At 33.1% G+C, this 19,645-nt stretch overlaps 2 protein-coding genes across 7 annotated transcripts in view; one reads left to right on the plus strand and one right to left on the minus strand.

Moving 5' to 3' along the window:
* The first annotated feature begins 434 nt into the window (after positions 1-434).
* On the plus strand, positions 435-8,244 carry LOC138321751 (L-proline trans-4-hydroxylase-like). Its single transcript, XM_069265687.1, has 9 exons — positions 435-803; positions 1,217-1,295; positions 3,042-3,120; positions 3,671-3,781; positions 4,468-4,559; positions 5,150-5,240; positions 6,054-6,183; positions 6,646-6,797; positions 7,281-8,244. Exons 1-9 carry the CDS (start codon positions 788-790, stop codon positions 7,401-7,403), a joined length of 873 nt encoding a protein of 290 aa, XP_069121788.1. The 5' UTR covers positions 435-787; the 3' UTR covers positions 7,404-8,244.
* A 736-nt stretch (positions 8,245-8,980) lies between these two features.
* The window catches only part of LOC138321750 (nuclear receptor subfamily 5 group A member 2-like), a 49,931-nt gene continuing 39,266 nt past the window's right edge, over positions 8,981-19,645 (minus strand). For all 6 annotated transcript variants that reach the window (XM_069265684.1, XM_069265681.1, XM_069265682.1 and 3 more), the window contains 5 exons: positions 18,121-18,261; positions 16,145-16,914; positions 15,363-15,467; positions 14,716-14,869; positions 8,981-14,188 (listed from right to left, as the gene is read on the minus strand). In XM_069265684.1, the coding sequence (XP_069121785.1) occupies positions 13,941-14,188; positions 14,716-14,869; positions 15,363-15,467; positions 16,145-16,914; positions 18,121-18,261 (1,418 nt within the window). In that variant the 3' untranslated portion in view covers positions 8,981-13,940. The remainder of the gene's footprint in view (positions 14,189-14,715; positions 14,870-15,362; positions 15,468-16,144; positions 16,915-18,120; positions 18,262-19,645) is intronic.

The following is a 19,645-nucleotide window of genomic DNA, read 5'->3' on the forward strand; positions in this document are numbered from 1 at the left end:
GGGTCAAGTTAGAAAAAGTGCCGTCAGATATGGAACAAATTCACGTGATCGTATTGACGGATAAAGCATATCGTATTGACGGATAAAGCACAAGTTTATCCGGCAGTAGTTATCGGTCAGTATGTGGGACAGTTGCAGGATAAATAAGAATTAAACGTTCCTTTTCTTTTCAATAAAAAGTGTAAAGAAAATTAAAGCTATATCTACATCATTTAATTCATACAAATTATTAGAATCGCGTTGGGCAAGATGTACTAGGTGAAATAACCATATGTTTCGGAAGGACATTTGTTTTCTGTTTCTATTACTTTAAGCATGTTATAAAAACAACATTGAACATTTCATGGAATTATTGACACAGTTTTAACTGTAAGCATACCAGGTATGTGTATTATGAACAATACAAATGTAAAACTACTGTGTAGTTAATTTCCCGGAAGAAAAGTTTCCGATTGTGTTTTTGATGTTTTGATGGCAGTTATAAGTCATATATGTTTTATTATATCTTTTAGTTCGAGTAAATTAACTTGAATATAGCGCAATAAATCGCTGCGAATAAAAGCAACTAAACATTATAAATAATAACTGACAACCGTGATATTGAATATTCGCCTTGATAACCTACTTTCCGGTCCAATTATGGTTGTACATGTCCATATTTATCTCGGCTAGGTAAACACTAGGCCGTTGTTTTATCGGTTATATACTAATATTGGTTAAATATATCACACTAAATATCCATTACATAAGATAGTTCATCTGGAGTAAGTATACTGAACACCCCAGGATGTCCTCTATCGCAGGTAAGACAAAAAGATTGTTTATGTTAGAATACCAACGTAATACAATATTATGCAATGTTTTACCAATGTGAATTTCACATTAACATCATCGATCGACAAAGATTTTATTTTGAGAATCCCTTCACTGTACAACGTGATTTAGGATCATCTTTCCGCAATTATTTAATTAATTCTTTAAAATACTGCATATTAAGAATGGATTGAGTGTGTATATTCTGGGTGTACGGTTGTGAATATGACGAAGAAAACCTTATCACTTAACCGAGATAACTATAATAAATGCATCAATGATAATATTTTCCATATTATGGTATTGACACACTGTTCTAACTTTATAGATTTCAGTAAATAAATTATTCAGCAACTTGCATTTTTGGATTCTGTGTCAGACCAGTTATTTTTTTTAATCTTAGAGTATACATTTAGTGAAGAGTTTGAAGTCACTCCGGAGGTAAAACGTGACTTTGATGAACGTGGATACATACTACTTCGGTGAGTGATTTGTTTGGGAATACAATGAAAAATTTGGTACCGTAAATAACTTATTTTTCGTGTTGATAACTTATTGCATCCAGAGGAAACTCCTAGTCACCTATTAAATAAATTTTGGACACCTGACTGAATTTCACATATTTCTACCAAGCGACTTGTTCACGACGATTTAATTTTGCGATCAACTTTTTTTCGCGTGCGATTTACTTTCGCGAATTTCGCAATTTACCATCTACATCATATTTATTGATTTGCTTGATTTATTTGCTTACAACAAAATTAAATAACCTAAACACTTGCTTTAAATATGGAAAATCTATATGATACTTAAATGAAAGACAATAATATTCATTGAATGTGACCTAATTTGTATACATGATCCAGCAAATGATGACCAAGGATGTAAAAATCTAAAGCATATCGTGACAAAATACAATTCAATTGCTAAACATTACTCTAAAGCTTTGAAATGGTTGGAAAAAATGATTCATTTCAATAACCGCGAAATTAAGATTCCAAATTTAGTCGCCTTTCACAATCATACAGTGGGGCAGCAGGCATAATACTAACATCCTACCTCAGTGAAGGCGTTGCTTGAAATTATGCTCATGAAACAAGTCTAAATAATTTAAAATCATGCTTAAAACACGGGAAAATAGCATATGCTTAGTGGACAATTGATACCATTCATTGAATATGACATAATTTATGCATGTGACCTAGCCAATGTGACCCCAGAATATAATCATCTTAAGCAGGTCATGTCAAGATTCTTATCCAGTACCTAAAATCAATTTCAAGTTAATAATTGTCTGAAAAATCCTAGTTTTCAGCAAAAATATTGAAGTTATTAATGCTTATAAATAGAATAAATGCTTAACTAGGTCACTGTGACCTACTTTTTTAATATTTCATCATTTTTCTGAACTGAACTTCACAAACCTAATACTTTCAGACAAAAACTGCAAAAAATGTTATCTCTATTCTAATACTTAATTAATTAGGACTTAAACAATGAAAATGTGAATTTTCACCCTTTGACCTCTGAAATTACCATGAGCGCAGAAAAAATCAGATATTTTGAATAGCATACAATATGCAGCTGACCCTAATGTATCTTCATGCAAAATATTATGCTTATCATTGAGTGGCCGTAAAACGGCCAAAAGTGATACCCCTCCTGTCTAATTAAATTTTAAATCCACGAATTTTAATCTTCACGAACCTGTTTTGAAATGAAAATCGCGAAATTTGATAGCCGCGAAAAAAAGTTGGTTTACAGTATACGTTAAACTATTCTACACTACTCTGTATACCGAGTGAATATTGAATTGTATTCTCTATTGGTGCTGAAAAAATTAACTGTCGCAAAAATTACTTTGTTTACAGTAAACATGATATATAAGTAAGAGGAAGACTGTTGCAGATACCCTCAAGCAATGAATGCATTATTTGGATATATGTAAAGAACAACTAAAATTATACTTAACATTCAATTATCAACAATAACAGTTTTATTGAAAGGTTTAATGCATTATATGACAGTTATTTCTAATGATTATAATGTTTGGGCAATTTCAATTGGTACTAGTCCATATGTTACTCTCATCATAAAAAAATATTACAGAAAGAAACTTCGGGTTTTTTTTTGTTTTTTTTTTTGGCATTAACATTTGCGATGTATTGCAGTGTGCATATGGTAATATGTATATAATGTGTAATTTTTATAATTTATTGTTGAATCAGGGGAGTGTTAGACAAAGAGGAGCTGTCTATGATAGAGAAAACTATCAAGGGATCGGATATCAGTAAATATCTATACTATGTGAGTACACGTCCAGAAGCAAAGTCTTAACTGTTTTTCTGCAAAGAACGCCAGCAAATTCCATACGGATCATATCACTAGAGATAACGATGAGCAATTGTTAATGAATCGTCATTTCAAATGCAATTTCTAATGCAATTTCTGTTTTATTTATGGTAATGGTTTTTTTTTCAAATGACAATAACGACAACGTATGAAACTATCAAGTTCGAGTTTTCTAACCCTGATTTCTCGAAACAAACTTAAGTCAAAAATGTCCTTTTAGTGAGCAAAATTTGACAACGTTTTTCATTTGAAGCAATTATTATTTTCATTTTCATTTATATAACAGTACAAAGACAGATTACAAAATAAATCACTTTCTCACTCACTTTCTCACTTGAAAGAGGTATCAATGCCTTTTGGTCAGAAGAGGGATTTGAATGCCAAGATTACTTAAGTCACTGTTTTTTTGTTTATTTAGAGGTATCGTGTGCTGAACTTTTGATATGTCGTGACTTCAATTCATTATGATTATGTTATATTGTTTTTCTTCTATATATATGTATAGGAGTCCGAGTATGAAGGAAAAAAGACCGATAAAGTTATGTGGTCTCATCCGGGCACAGACGTCACTGGGATGGTGGCAAGGAGTAAGAAGGTCGCAGGGGTCATGGAGAAGGTCAAGTATACAAATTAAACAGACAATCTCTTGTCATAGTCCAAGCTTTTGCTACTTTCCTAATGTGTCAGAGTCCAAACTTTGGCTACTTTCCTAACGTGTCAGAGTTTCAAACTTTGGCTAGTTTCCTAATGTGTCAGAGTCCAAACTTTGGCTAGTTTCCTAATGTGTCAGAGTCCAAACTTTGGCTAGTTTCCTAATGTGCCAGAGTCCAAACTTTGGCTACTTTCTTAATGTCTACTTTCGTGGTATTTGGTTATTCTGTGTACATCCATGCGTGCCCTGTGATCATTACTGGATTGAACAATATAAAAAGATAAACATCACAGAAACTTTAAAGAGCAGATGATAGCATAAACCATGTATTTGTAAATCATATTTGCTTTGACTTCATTTGTAAATATAGGGTAACATTACCACATGACCAGCCCTGGGTCAAGGTTGCCGTCTAATATGTAAGGTGTCGTATTAAGATAAATATTAGCGGCATTACTTTTCCAATATTGTTCAGTTGTAGTTTTTACTATACGGATTCATTTGAATTGAAAATCAGAGAATGGCATTGATGTTTGAACTTCACTAGTCAAACTTTAATAATATTATAAGAAATATGAATAATAATGGTCTTATGGACGTCATAAATGAGCTCTGTGGTGTACGTCTTACATGCTGAAATAATATTACAGTTACTCGGAGGAGAGATATATCATTATCATACCAAGCTAATGATGAAGGAGGGCGGCGTAGGGGCCAGACACGTATGGCACCAAGACTATGGGTATGGATTTATCTATTCTTATCTAAATTGTAAAATGCATTGTACGTCAAAATTAACCTGCTTATTTGATGGTCTTTTCAGTTTTAGTGAGATACTGTTTTTGATTCGATCTAAATTATAAATCAATAAAAAGGGACATATTTATACAAAGTTCTTATTGTAGTAGCTATGCAAAAATTGGAAAAAATCTTTTGAATTAAAAGTATAAAGTGCAGCAAATGGTTTTTAATTTAGTAGTTAATGTAATCTGGTTTTGTATTTTGCCATGTTTGCACTAAAAAATATCTCTTTTATCCTCTTTTGACATCCACGATAATCCAGGGATTACTATCACTGTCGTGATATACACCTCTGTCTTAGCAGAACAGAAAAACTGAAGGTTCTTTATGCGAAAAATATATAAATATTTTGGTCCATTAATATGTATCAAAAGATTTGGCTTTGAAATTGGGCATCGCTTGCTAAAATGCAGATTTGGAATGACATAGTCCAGGTATGGATATTACGACAGTGATTGTAACCCATGGAATATTTATGATGCCTTCTGATCGTTTTAAGGTTTTTAATGTTGGAATGGTTTTTTCGATAAGGTACTGGTACCATAATGGATGCCTATTTCCAGACATGGGGACTGTATTTGTGGCATTGGACCCATGTAGGAAGGAAAATAGTTGTCTGCAGGTATAGTGGTCAGTTTTCCAAAATCAATCAAATCAATTGCATAGCGATGAGAATTGACATAGAGTGTCAGCTGTAGATTTCAAACATGTGGGTCAGTGAGAATTGTCTAAACATAATGAAAAGTGTTCAACATAGCATTGTAGCCCGTTGTACATGTGTCAAAATTATGTTTAAATCGGCTATTTGGGCATCCTCGATATTCCAGGGCTTCCGATCACTTACGATCTCTACACCCCTGGACTATCTCATAGTGAAATTGAAGGCAGTTCAGCGGAAAACATTTGACCAATCACAGGCCAGCAAAGATTTCCTTTGAAGACTACAGAGAGAGCGACGCCTAACATCAAAGTCACACAGTCGACCACAGTGTACCGTTATACGGCTCTTTTGATATACATCAAATGACTGAATTATCTGTTCTGTTCTGTTGCCCCCAGTTTTAATATGAGATAGTCCAGGGGTGTAGAGATCGTAAGTGATCGGAACCCCTGGAATATCGAGGATGCTATTTGGGAACCTAAGAGAGATCTCTTTTTGAGCAATTGGTCTGTTTACAGAGTTTGTCCCTAAGGCAGGTTTTACTGTACGTGTACTTACAAAATTGTTATATATTTCATTGAAATAAATTGGTGTGTTTATAATGGTTGAAGTAAGCAAGTCATAAAGTTATAATACATTATTTAATTCATCAGTTATAGTAAACTTACAATCATTTATGTTTTTTAATATTGACTTAAACATTCAATTTCATTGTTTATAGTTAAACACAGTATGTCATTTTATCTTTGTTTCCTTAAACATTATTTCTCAAAGATATTACGTGGCTCACACAAGTGTGGAAGAATTCAGCACCATCCCGTGAAACAACAATTTGCTGTAGATGAGGAGAGACGAACTGAGATTGCCCATCAATGTCCCCACCATTACGTCGAAATGGAGGCTGGTAAGATGCATTGTTCTATTATTTCCGCCCTACAGGACATAATTAGATATGTCTCTTTCATTATTTCACTATACATTGTATATTGCATACATTCACATTTATTTTTGATTTAATTAAATATTTTCAATGAACGATGAATTTGTATTTAGCTCTAACACTTAAAACATGACCACTTATTATAAACCAACTTTGTGGCTCATAAATTCGCGATCTCTTTTTGAAAAAAACAAGTTTGCGAATATTAACTTTCGTGGATTTAAAAAGTTTAATGGAAATATCAATCAATATTTCAAAACATAAGCGAAATGTATAGTATATAATTTTCGCGGAGAAAACATTCGCAAATTTACTTTGATCGCAAAATTTGCGAAACTAAATCGTACGTGAAAGAAAGGTTTACAATAGTCAATCTAAACTCTTCAAAACATCGTAAAACATAAGTCTTGTATTTGCTTCAATTAGGCGATGCTCTGTACTTTCACTGTAATTTGATCCACTCGAGCAGTGACAACACCAGTACTAAGAGGAGATGGGCCTTCCTAACAGCTTACAATAGAGCCAGTAACAACCCGACTAAAGAGCACCATCATCCACGGTATACACCCCTACAACAGGTAATAGATATACCTCACAATCTGTTTTAATATGCCATAACTGGTGAATTGTGTAAAACGATGAAAGGGTTTATTTGTGGGTTGTGCACTTTTTTACTTCTAAATTCGCCAATTTTAAATGTTGAAAAATCTTTCAAATATTGAGTACATTCATGTCACAAATTGTAAAAGGTCGTGTCTTTTGTAACTTTAAAAAAATAACTCGCTCGTGTGTAATGAATTCCATATCCTACAACCACTCGTTGTGCAACCTCTATACACTCAGTACTATATTATACCAATGAAAATGATTTGAACTGTAAACCAACTTCACATGTTTGAATCTACTTTACCTATGCATGTATTATAAACTTTTTTCACGGTCATTTCTGTGAATTCTCATTGCCCGCGAAACTAAATCGATATAAGTTAGTTTACAGTATATTCGTTTATCGTTATTGATCCATGCCTCAAAACACACATTTTTTTGTTTCCTGTCGCTAGGTGACCAACTCGGCTATAAAAGAATGTACAAACTATACAGATATGGACGGGAAAATATTTCTGGATCTTAAGAGGGACTACACAATCAAGTCAAACTTCATGCAACCTGATAAAGCCAAATAATGTTCACGCGTTCTCAATGTTTAAGTTTAATCCAAAGCAATTTGAAAATCGTTGTCGTGGTTGAAGATTGTTTCGTTGTCTGACATTGTCATTGATTTCGTTACATGTGTTCTTTCTTTGGTGTGAAGGTGAGTTTTACTCATAGTCCTCTAAAATAATATGATCTCTTTGCGTCTTTTAAGCGATTGATAAAATATTTGCTCCCTATTTGACAATAAAAATCAAGTGTCATAAAAGATCGATCAGTTGTATTTTGATTAAAAGTATATGTAAATCAAGTTTAAATTATTCAAAAACATTTGCGCTCTATTTGTCAGAAAAAGCCAAGTGTATTAAATTTTTGGGCTATATTCGATGGTAGTGTTGTGTTTTTTTTTTAAACAAATTTTGAATTTGAACTTAAGTTTAGTTCATGTGTATTCAATTACACCTACATCCTTTTGAATTTTAGAAATCCAGTGTTCTCAATTACATTTGGCAGGAAAAGACTTACTAACACTACCAGTACGTTTGTACAAAGTGTATTTAAGAATGCTTATATGGAACGCATGCATGGTTATTAACACGGTTCGAGAGATACTAACTGAACGCGAGTTTAAATGTTTCGCTAATGACTGTATAAAACGGTTACACGATTTTTAGAAAGATACCTTGATTGTGAATTTATGTATTCACGAATAGGTTGAAAATAACTAAAACACGAAACTAACGTGTTTTATAGTATATATGTCAGAATTTTTGTGAAAATAAACGGTTTAATTTATTCGTTCATTCATAGTTCACTCTTACATTTATAATTGTCTGATTTTTTTATCACTTAGTGTGTAAACATAGGCAGAAATAGATTATATCCATATATGTTTTGGTATGATACTTAACCGCTCCGGAACTCAGAGTTCATGGAACTATATATAACATGCATTGTCATACCAGTAAGCAATTTCCAGAATTCAGAATACGCTAAAATAGCGTTCTCTCTCAATCCTCAACTACTTATGATCTAATGACGCAGGTTATCATATACATCTAAGTGAATGGTGATGAATAGCATCGAATGCTGGTCATACATACACGATATGTTTAAATCGATCAGACTTTGGCCTAGTTTTATGCTATGCACCGCATCCAGAATTCAACCAACTTCAGCATTTATTAACCGATAAATGATCAAAAACGATTTGCATGTTTTCTGCAAGATCATTTCATTAGAATCGTTCATTCCAATATATTTTGAACATACACATTGACAAATCTGTATGTCAACATAACTCTTTGGGCATCATTTTATTCTTCGTTCCTTGCAATACTTTACAGCCAATTTTAGATTAAAATTTCTAAACCAATTTCAAGTATTCATCAACTTATTGAAGTTTACAGAAAGAATTAAAAAGTATTTTGCACCTCCAAATCTTGATGTCTTGATTATTCTATTCACAATTCACAGAATATTGATGAAGATTTCCATTTTGAAGGATATTTACACGATGCAAAATTTTCCATTTCACGCATAATTCCCCTTTTACAGTAAACAGACAGCTGCGTTCTATTCGATGTAGAAAAACAACAAATACTTGTCGTTTATTTTCATTTTTTATTTCATGTCTGGTGAGGCCCAGACAAAGACCAATACATATTAAAATATCTGTGTACTTTCGTACAACCATGTAAACGGTTAACATCAATGGTACTCACAAATATTGGGAGGTGTTCATGTGTGCGGAGCAATCTGGACAAAAACAGGGGCATTCTTAAAATAATCGGCAGCACTTTTATAACATTTTCTGTGAAAAACGATGAAAAAACTAGTTAAAAAGTCTCCAACTCTCTCACAATACACCAGCACCAGTCGTGTCTCACACTCTCACTCTCTCATCTAAATATAGTATCAGTCGGATCACATGACCAGCCGTCTCAATTAATAACATTAATTTCTTTAAATATATTAAGTCCCCAGAGTTATTGATAACAGTATGTGCATAGGTCTTCTGATACGATTTCCTTAATAGATTGTCATTTATCTTAATTCAAATATATAGCACTTAGCATTTCAATTGGACTGATTTGTATAAAATAACTGTAGAATTTATGTCCAATTAACAAGTTATTCCCAAATTCAGATTACAATAATTAACTGACAAAAAGATTGCAAGTGTAATTGAATTAATTATATTTTCTTTAAGATAAATTAAATTAAAGTTGCTTTAGGATCTCGTATCCACTATTTTTTTTTTACAAATTATAAAAATTTAAGTTTTTAATTTTGTTTCCTCTCTCCAAGATCTGGAATCCGTTTTTAGCAACGTTGAAGGAGACATGTACATAATATATTACACACTAAGAAACTTGAAATATAATGCTTATCATTAAAACATATAATTCATGGTCAATGCTTAAAACTGCATTTTCATCGTTGATATGATTTTATGGTTAAATTCATAATTAAATAAATATTATAAAATTACTTATACAGGTAGGTGAGAGTTCTATCTACATGTTAGTGTTAAATAAAAACACCTGTTTAAAAATAGCTAATGTTCTCTCCTCCATACCTAACAAATCTTATATATCTATGTATACATATATAGTCTGTAGGATTCAAACATCTTTTTGTGACAAAGTACATTCAACACACAGTCCCATCACACGGAATCAACCTCGCCATGCATTCATGGTGAATGAGGTTGGTTTTTATACCATTAACACATTAAGACAAAACAAAATCATTTGATTAAAAGCTCTGACTCTCAAGATTTTTATGAATTTCTATCATTAAAGAAACCATCCTCATATTTTTTATAAAACACCACATTATCTCGATTAATTAAGTAGTCAATAGTTTTTTGAGGCATTTTATAAAATTTCAAGTTGCTTTCCCCCCCAAAATATCAAAGTTTTACTTCAGTGTAGAATAAATACTTGAACTTAGCTGCCAGATATGTATCTAAATAGAATCCTTTAATAATAAAATGAAATCTTAATTATTTTCATTTTTCAAAGAATCAATGCTTTTAGATATTCAATATTTATTTAGTCGATTTAAAGGGCAACAACTTAATTTGAACACTATTACTTAAAAGTTAACAAATAAGTAGTATCTGATGATGGTAACAAGCATTTGTTTTGGCTAGCAATTCTGTATTTGCATATTACAGAGTTATCCGCCCTTGTATGAAGGTACAGATAGTAACACCTTGTGTTTCTGAACATAAAGTTATGTTTTAATGGAAACAACGAAAGTTTTGTTCACAAAATAATGATGTCACAATGGATACCTTTCCTCAAGGTAGATAACTCTGTAATATGCAAAGATGGAATACTAGAATTAAACTAAAATAGCAAACCTATGTAAAGAGACTTGACAATAGGACATTAAAATATCTCTAATATTGCCAAACACGTAAAAAGAGACGATAAACCCCACTTAATACATATTAATAAGAGCAAATTTGCTAAAACAAATCAATTATCATTCTTACTTTTTCTTTGAGTGAATCTTTTCAAAACAAGAATTAGAAATAAAATAGGATTTTCTATATTCTAAATATATCCAGAATAGAAAACATTATTTACCAAGAATATACATGATTATAGCAAAACAGATTTTTTTTTAAAGAATACTTAACATTAGCACTATCAAAAGTTTCATGCTTTTCTGCAACAAATGTGTTTCTAAATGAAACGAAATGGGGTTAAAATGCAGAAGACAACTATCTACTATTTTAATCTAAAAATTTGTATAAAATTACTTATTAAGCACTCACAAATAGTTGAAAATATTGTATACTAAAAAAAATTCCAATGCACTATTGAAAAAGTTAAGGTGTAGACTTAACACTTACATGCACTTATTTTCATAAAAATGGCACATTCTCTCAAAAACATCACATAAACAATTAGCACTGTAGCATAATAAAATACTGTATATATACATTGTATAGGGTTTATCACAACATGAATGCCACTTCAGAATGTTTTGTAAAATTACTTTCCTCAATAACGGGTTACTACATATGTAAACATTTTAACAACTTTGAATTTTTGAATTTTTTATATTGCAAAACTACTTTATATATAAAATAGCCTATGGATTTCGAATTAAAATAACTGATTGACATTCTAATGGGAACATTATCTAAAATACATCTTCACAGTTCATAATGAAGAACAAATATTTCTATTTTTGGCATTTTCACGACACTTATATCTTTGTTCAAGAAAATGGATTAAGCATGCGCAGATACAGTCAAACTTGCAACTATTAAGAAAGATTGCTGACCAGGTGCATATTTCTGAAAACATACATAAAACCACAAAGGATATCAATAAAATCAACTTGCATAAACATCTTAAGAATTCCGAGAAACAAAAAGCTTTCTACAATGAAGAAAGTAGCAATAATTCGTAAACATATTTTTTCTACCAGATTTGGAATGTTTAGTAACAATATCTTAGAATTGCAACGCTATACTGTATAAACCAACTTACTTTCGTGATGACTTAATTTCATATTTTCTTGCCATCAATTAAATTTCATGATTTATAGTTTGAACGCTCTATATACTTGTACTTAAATCTTTTTTTGCAGTGATTTAGGCAAAATTTATACGCTTGCAAAAATAAATTGGTTTTCAGTAATAGAAATTTTCATTTTCGTTACAGAGAAAATGCTCCTGGCATGAAAGAAATAGTGAAATTTGAAAATGCAACCATTTTCTATCAGAAATTTAGATTTTCAAAATATTAGGTACACAAAAATGAATTTGTATCAACAATAGAAATATCAATAATTAACACATAGTTAAATTTTAGATAAAGAAAAGAAGCACAATTAAAACACACACAGATAAACATTACATATTCCAACATGTATCAGTAGACATCAAAAAATTCTCGCTACTGATTCATACATATTTTAAATTTGCAATTAAAAAATGAAGTCATCTATATTTCTTTTGCAATCAGATTAAAAAAAAAACACTTTTAAATCATGAACTTTGATGAAACCTTTAATATCTACATCACAATTTGCCCTATAAAAGGTTTCAATCAATAATTGAAAACCTTTAATATTCTGTCGATGTATAAATACCATCTATATCCCACACTAAACCTGCAATGCGAAAAAAAAAAAAAAATTGGATGATTATTCTGATTTGTGATAATCTGTATTGCTTAGTCTGGGTATGTATCGAGCCCCTGATTTCCCTCATTGCTATATACTCTACAGTGGGGCTTACAGAGGGGATGTATCAAGTCTAGTATTTTGATAAAGAACTCTCCCTGATAAGATATATAGTATATGCACCCTTTGGCTTGTGTTCACATTGAAGTGAGACAAGAAATAATATATGATTTACATTTACTCAAAAATATTTATAAATCATGTAGGTCATTATACGTACAATCTTCTTTAATTCAAACATAAAAGTGCATTAAATATATTTCTGCATGTTTATGTTTGAATATGTTGCCGATAAAATCATCTATGCTAAAATTAATTTATTATGAGTCTAGTGTGCAGTGCAAATTCAGCAATTTTGGAAGAAATTAAGCAGCTTAATCTCACAAATTCTGAGGCCAATTTTGAATAACAAAAATAATCAAAGGAAGGGGGGGATGAAAGAAATAATAATACAAAGGATTAATAAATTTCTTTGAAATATTAGCACTTTTAATGTGATTGTAACAATAAACAATCAAAACTGAAAATGTTTGAATAAACTTTGTCAGCAGCTAAAGAAATGAAAATATAAATGCTACTCAGCAGTTTATAAACCTACACTATAGTATTATACAACACTTCAGTGCTTGAACCAAAACTGGTACTTTAACCAAAATTAAATCTCTCATGAACTAAGGTAAGTCAAGCATTTCATACAAAAATAAATGCATGGCATTTAACCTTTGAACCGAATCATAATAAATTTCACTAAAAATGAAAAATTCTATAAGAAATCTTGCTGTAAATTATAATTTTTTTCACTTTGAGTAAATAACAACAATCAAACTAGTGATGAATATTTGAAAAATAATAAACCTACAAAGGGAAGATTTTTCACCATTGCAAAGAAATGAAAATGACAAATAAAACTTAAAAGACAACAACAACATCATCATAAACAAAGTGAATAAATAAATAGTACTCATTAACATATACATACCCTCTCAATAAAGATTAGCACTCTTTTATAATTGTCATTATATTAAAATTTTGATTACGTGTTTGTCTCTTTTTCTAATAACACAAATAATTAACAATGGATTTTGTCACCAGACCTATCGCAATCACTTTTGAAAACTGCATCACTTTGTTTCTTCAAATAACAATTGCAATACTGACCACGTCCGGAGTCTAAATTAATGTATCAACACTAGTTACTCTATTTGTGCCAGTATTTACAAACAGTAACGTTGCTGCAGTACAAACACATATTTTGACATCACAAACAATAATCATTATCATATGACTAAAAGATAAAAATCTTGATTTACATAAACTAATCCACATATACTCATCTAGCCTAAACACGGAAAAAATCATTTCTTCTTTGAATGTAGCATTTCTATTAAAAGTGTCTGTTCCGGAAGCTCTCCATTTAAATGTTTGAAGTACAAGAACTCTTCTGCACGAATACTGATAAGTCGCACTTCCGGTAACCGTAGCAACACCTGTCCAAATTTGTCCTTAACACTTGGATAGAAGTTCACACAATATTCCATTAATGCTGCATTCACTTGTTCTTGGCACTGCTCTACGTGGTGACGATTCTCAAGACCTGGCACATCTGTGAGAAAAAAGGGGCAAATTTCAACAATATGTTCTATGTTTAAAGCAGAAACTACTCGATACAAAACAAGAAGTGTTGTCCAAGTGGCCAAATTACATCCCCCCACCTTCCCAAACCTCCCTCATTTTAAAAACAAAGGGGCATAACTCTGAAAAAAGTTGATGGTGTCATATTCTGATCTACAATGATACACATCGATACAATATTGCCACCAAGTTAACTTGAAATCCCTTCAGTAGTTTAGGAGGAGAAGTCAGACAATCAATATTCAGCTATACATATATTTTCCACGGAGTGAAGAGGTAATTTCGTCTTTGCCCAATATTTACCATTTTAAGTAATATGTAGCTACTCTCATACATTTGTATGGTACCAGTGTTATTTGGAATAGAACTTGATATTACTAATTTTTCCTATACTTTTTCTGTGATATATTTACATCCTTCCTTTGTAAATATTTAAGAGATACTGCATATTGGGAATATTGCTATTGTTATTATTCATTTCAGCATTTGTTTCCTTACCTGGGTTTAAAAGGATAAGGTACTTGAGGCACAGGTATTCGTTAACATCTATTTTTAGGTCCCTCATCTTGCGAATGAGATCCCGAATACGATCTTTTGCATCAGCTAGGCCAAGCTTGTCCAGACAGTCTAGTGCAATCTTCTGTCCACTCTCCTGAAACCAAAAGGCCAATCACGCAATTTCAACACAGATAGAAGAGATGCTAAAGAATTGTGTAAAATAAATATTTATGATACTACTGCACAGAAATGTTTTCCTCCCACAGATTACGGTGGCCGAGTGGTTAAGATGTACTGACATATTACCACATGCCCTCCACCTCTGGGTCGCGAGTTCGAATCCCATGTGGGGCAGTTGCCAGGTACTGACCGCTGGTCCGTGGTTTTTCTCCGGGTACTCCGGCTTTCCTCCACCAACAAAACCGGCACATCCTTAAATGACCCTGGCTGTTAATAGGACGTTAAACTAATCAATCAAAATCCTCCTATAGATTACAGTATAAATCCAGACCTTTTCTCTGTTCCTTGGGAAAGGACCCTAGTATTTAATTTGCATTTCCCTCCCCCACATCCTGCGTTTTGTACCATTGATCAAGAGATAGCAATTAGGTACATATTGAGCAAAAGTTACTCGAAACCTAACTTACAAGAGTTACTTCCCCTGACCAGATTTCCCGTACCAGCCGATGAACCAAGTCGAGAATGAGTATCTCACTCCAGCTATGCTGCAACATTTTCATCTGATCCTCAACCTGCAAAATCAAAACTCATATGGGAACACCTGGACCGTACATTACAAACTGTACACATGGGAACATCTGGACCGTACATTATACACTGAACACATGATAAATATACTGCAAAATGTGAAATAATTCAGCAGCTATAAATAACTATGAATATGTTGTACATTGTCAGAAAAACTAGAACTGTCACCAGAGGGAGAGAATAATTAAGCCTTTTAATTAGTAGTGATATCTCCATTAATAGGGGACATTGCAGAACCTTACATATGTTACTCAACTCCACTTATAATACAGTCAAAGTTCTGTGTACTAAATTTTATCAAAACCTGTCAGGTAGTTTAGAAGGAGTTTGCCGGACAAAGTTATGTCTACAGACAGATGGACAACCTGATTCCAGTATATTAGTCGAATGACATTTAATGGGAATCATTCAAGTACCATGTGAAACCCGATAACGTTTGTGCAGGACTGTTATTGCTATTGGTGATGGAATGACGTCAAATGACATTGTCGCGGGATAACGTCATTTCAGCGGGAAGATTACAAAGAGTTACGGTCCATCACCACTGGAGATATTAGTCCCGCACTTTATCGGGTATCATGTGGTACGTGAATTAGTCCCATTGTTAGCATCCAAGTAATGATATGAAGAACATAAATGCTAGGGTTAGTTACATTCTCACCTTGAACTCCTTGAAATACACTGACGTCCGTGCCCACTCTACCATGAGGAATAACAACTGGTCTGACAATTTACATATCATCTGCAACAGTTTTAGTGGTTGGTTGACAACATCCTCGTGACCGTACTGAGTTTGCACAAATGAGAACAGTTTCTGACATATTTCGTTTTCGTCAGTCAAATTTGCTTTCATGTCTATAATCAATTGAGGCACGATTGGCACAATAGGTGGCGCTGCAGCCATCGGCGACATCTGGTGGTGGTGGTGGTGTTGTTGGTGCTGATGGTGATGAGGCGGGTGGATGGGCTGGTGATGGGATTGAGGGTGATGATGTGAGTGATGCTGAGATGGGCTATAGTTGTTCCTTAATGCTGTCATCATGGAGGGGTAGGTCTGCTGCGACAGGGAGGAGTAGTGCCCCGGGGGTGAGGAAACTGGGGAATGCTGGGACATGCCTGACACCCGACTAAGATCCGTAGGCGGCGAGTCGGGCATTGCAGGAGAGGGCATGCCAGAGAGAGGAGAGTGGTTCATCCCGTAACCTCCCATGTTTGCATTGATACTGGCAGCCATCTGCTGTAGAATTGCAGGGTCGGGTTTTATGTCTTCTGAGGAGGGAGGGAGAGGAGCCATGCCGTTCATTAAGTGCATGCCACAAGATGCCATAAGATGGTGCTGTTGCCTTGCCACCTGCTGTTTGAGTGCTCTGTCTCGCTTGTACATGGGGCCGAACTTGTTCCTTCCTCCTCGCATTCTGTCCTGTCTCACAGCTACAACAGAAAAGTATTTTTTTTAATGTTAACAATAATGTAGCAAACCACAACAAAGCATTGAGGAATGTTCTTAGTAAATTAATTCAAGCAAATTTATTTCCACTATTGATGAAATTTCATGCATTTTGCCTGTACAGAATTCCCAGAAAATCAGTTTTCAATGTAATGAACTGTAGAATTATTTTTGATTGCAAAGAATTTTTTTTCAAAAAGGTAAGGCAAAATTCAGTCATTACAGGTTTACAATAACTTTCGCATTTAGTTCTTAAGTCCATACTTTTACAGATTTGATCTCTTAAGAAGCCACAAATATTTTACACCAAAAATATTAAAGACAATGCTCTACATACAGCAAAGCATGTTTACAATGAACAGATAAAGAATTCATGATTTTAACTTAAGTTTTTATTCATTCCCCATCATGATTCCTATAATACATTTGTTATATGTCTATAAGGACCTATGCTTATGACAAAAGTAACTTTGTTGGACCCTAGAGGTTCATTGTAACTGCGGTTAAATGTACATGTATTTGCAACCATATTGATTCCAAACCCGAAATACAAGTTTCTGAAGTTGACATCCATGGAAGCAATATAGTTGAACAGAATAAAACTACCTAGTGAATTTCTCCTCTAAACCAGCCATCAAATCAAGGAAAAGATATGACTTTATGATTTTGACACCAATACCTGTACAGCCTTAGCAGTAAATTATGTAATGATCACAATTACAGGGATCTTTCTACACCCAAGTCTCTGAAATCAATTATTCATCAGCTCTGCTTCACCAAGCTGTGAGAATGCAATATCAAATTTTAATGACTGTATTGTCTCCTTTTAATTTACTTCCATCACAGGGGATGGAGCTGACAAGGGACTTCTAAATAATTCAAAACAGCGGCTGCATTTATCTAGGCAACGTCAAGTTGGCAGCACATATTTGCGACATTTCTACAAAGTTATTTTTCAAACATCCATTACCAAGGTAATTCGGATGAACAAATGAAAATAAAATTTGAGTTAAGTTTATTTAACACAATAAGCTTAAGCAGTTACTATCTTAATCACCTTTTCATGTGCAAATTATTGCTTTAGAATGTCATCTGTGTTATTTTTATTTTCTGGCTTCAGCGTGATCTGTTTGCCTCTGCCATATAGATGTGCCCTAGATACCTTGGTCAATGCTGTAGCTTATACCTACCCTCCAGTTTCATCCCAACACTCAGACATTTTTGAAATCTACAGAAGGGGCAGCGCTTCCTCTGGCTCTTGTCTATGTGACAGCTTCTGTTATCGACACATGAATACACTTTCTTGTTCTGTACTGTTCTCTTGAAAAATCCTACAACAGAAAGGAAAGATGTTACAATGTAATCTTACAGTGAAAGAATAATCCCCTGAAGACACATTTGGACTCTTCCATTCAAATACTGAAATGGTCCATTAGGAAATTTCAGGGGTGAATGTGGCTTAATTGAAGTAATGAGTCTCTAGAGAGTAATTTTAACCATCCCCTTACCTAATGACATTACATTGCAGCAAAGAATGCTGTGATCATACACACTGCAATTATTGTCCTTCAAGCTGGACACAAGGAGGTAAATCCTGTACAGCTTTGTGATATGTGGATCTGAGCATCAGTACCCTACAGATTGAATTGAAGGGGGCTCTAAAGGGACACTAGATCTAAAATTTGGAAGTCCAATACCGAGTCCATTCTAACAGATATACTGTATACAACCCAATTAGCGCCCCTCCCCCCTTTTGAGGCCTCAATATCACTTACATTGACTTAAATGCAGACTGATTAATTGTTTACTCTGTGCATTTATTTCGTGAAATCAAATCTACTCCTATTAGTGCCCCTTGATTTTTCAATTTTTTTTAACAGCCTTGGGTGCTTGTTGGGTCAGATACAGTACTTTAGATTATACATGTTCAGGTGTATTTTCTTTATTATCCTGGTACAATAGTTTTATTTCAATCTGAAATAAATATCACATATCCAACTACCTATGTAACAATTATATATTTCTGTATTCTCTTTACCTAATTTTTCATTTTAAGCATAACTTACTTGACAGTCCCTTGGACTCTAATAATTTTTTTATGGAGTTTAAATAATAATAAAAAATGTGTCAGAAATGCAGATAATTTGCATCAGGTAAAACTGTGGCCTGCTTAATGACGCAATTCATTTTATTTATTCTGTTCACTTCATGAAGCATGAACCTGTCATTTAATTCAATCACCCCTGAAGATACATTTGAACTCTTCTAAAACTAAAGCTAGAATAGTTCATAATGAAATTTTAGGGGTGGAAGAGTAATAACAGAGTATTCCCCGATTATTAAGAAGAATTAAATGCAACATTTAATTTGCATGATAAAATGCCATTTTCGCTCTCTCTAGAATTCGGTCACATATAAATGATGTCCCAATAATATCAGTTCACTACAGAATTGAACTCTACAAATTGAAAAGATAAGGATCAGATTTTTTTTTTCGACAATAGAAATGATATGAAGCATAAAGACTGCAAGCAAATTGACTTAAAAATTCAATATACAGTTGAATTATATAGAATTGGCATGCCTTGAAAATAACCTTATAAATATGCATTTTTTAAAAGAAATGAAATATACAACTTTGTATGCATAGGTGTCATAAAATTATGTTGTGATCCCTTATTAAGTACGGATTACTTAGACCACCACGACAAAATT

This window comes from Argopecten irradians, chromosome 4, assembly GCF_041381155.1.
Source record: "Argopecten irradians isolate NY chromosome 4, Ai_NY, whole genome shotgun sequence".
Classification (NCBI taxonomy): domain Eukaryota; kingdom Metazoa; phylum Mollusca; class Bivalvia; order Pectinida; family Pectinidae; genus Argopecten; species Argopecten irradians.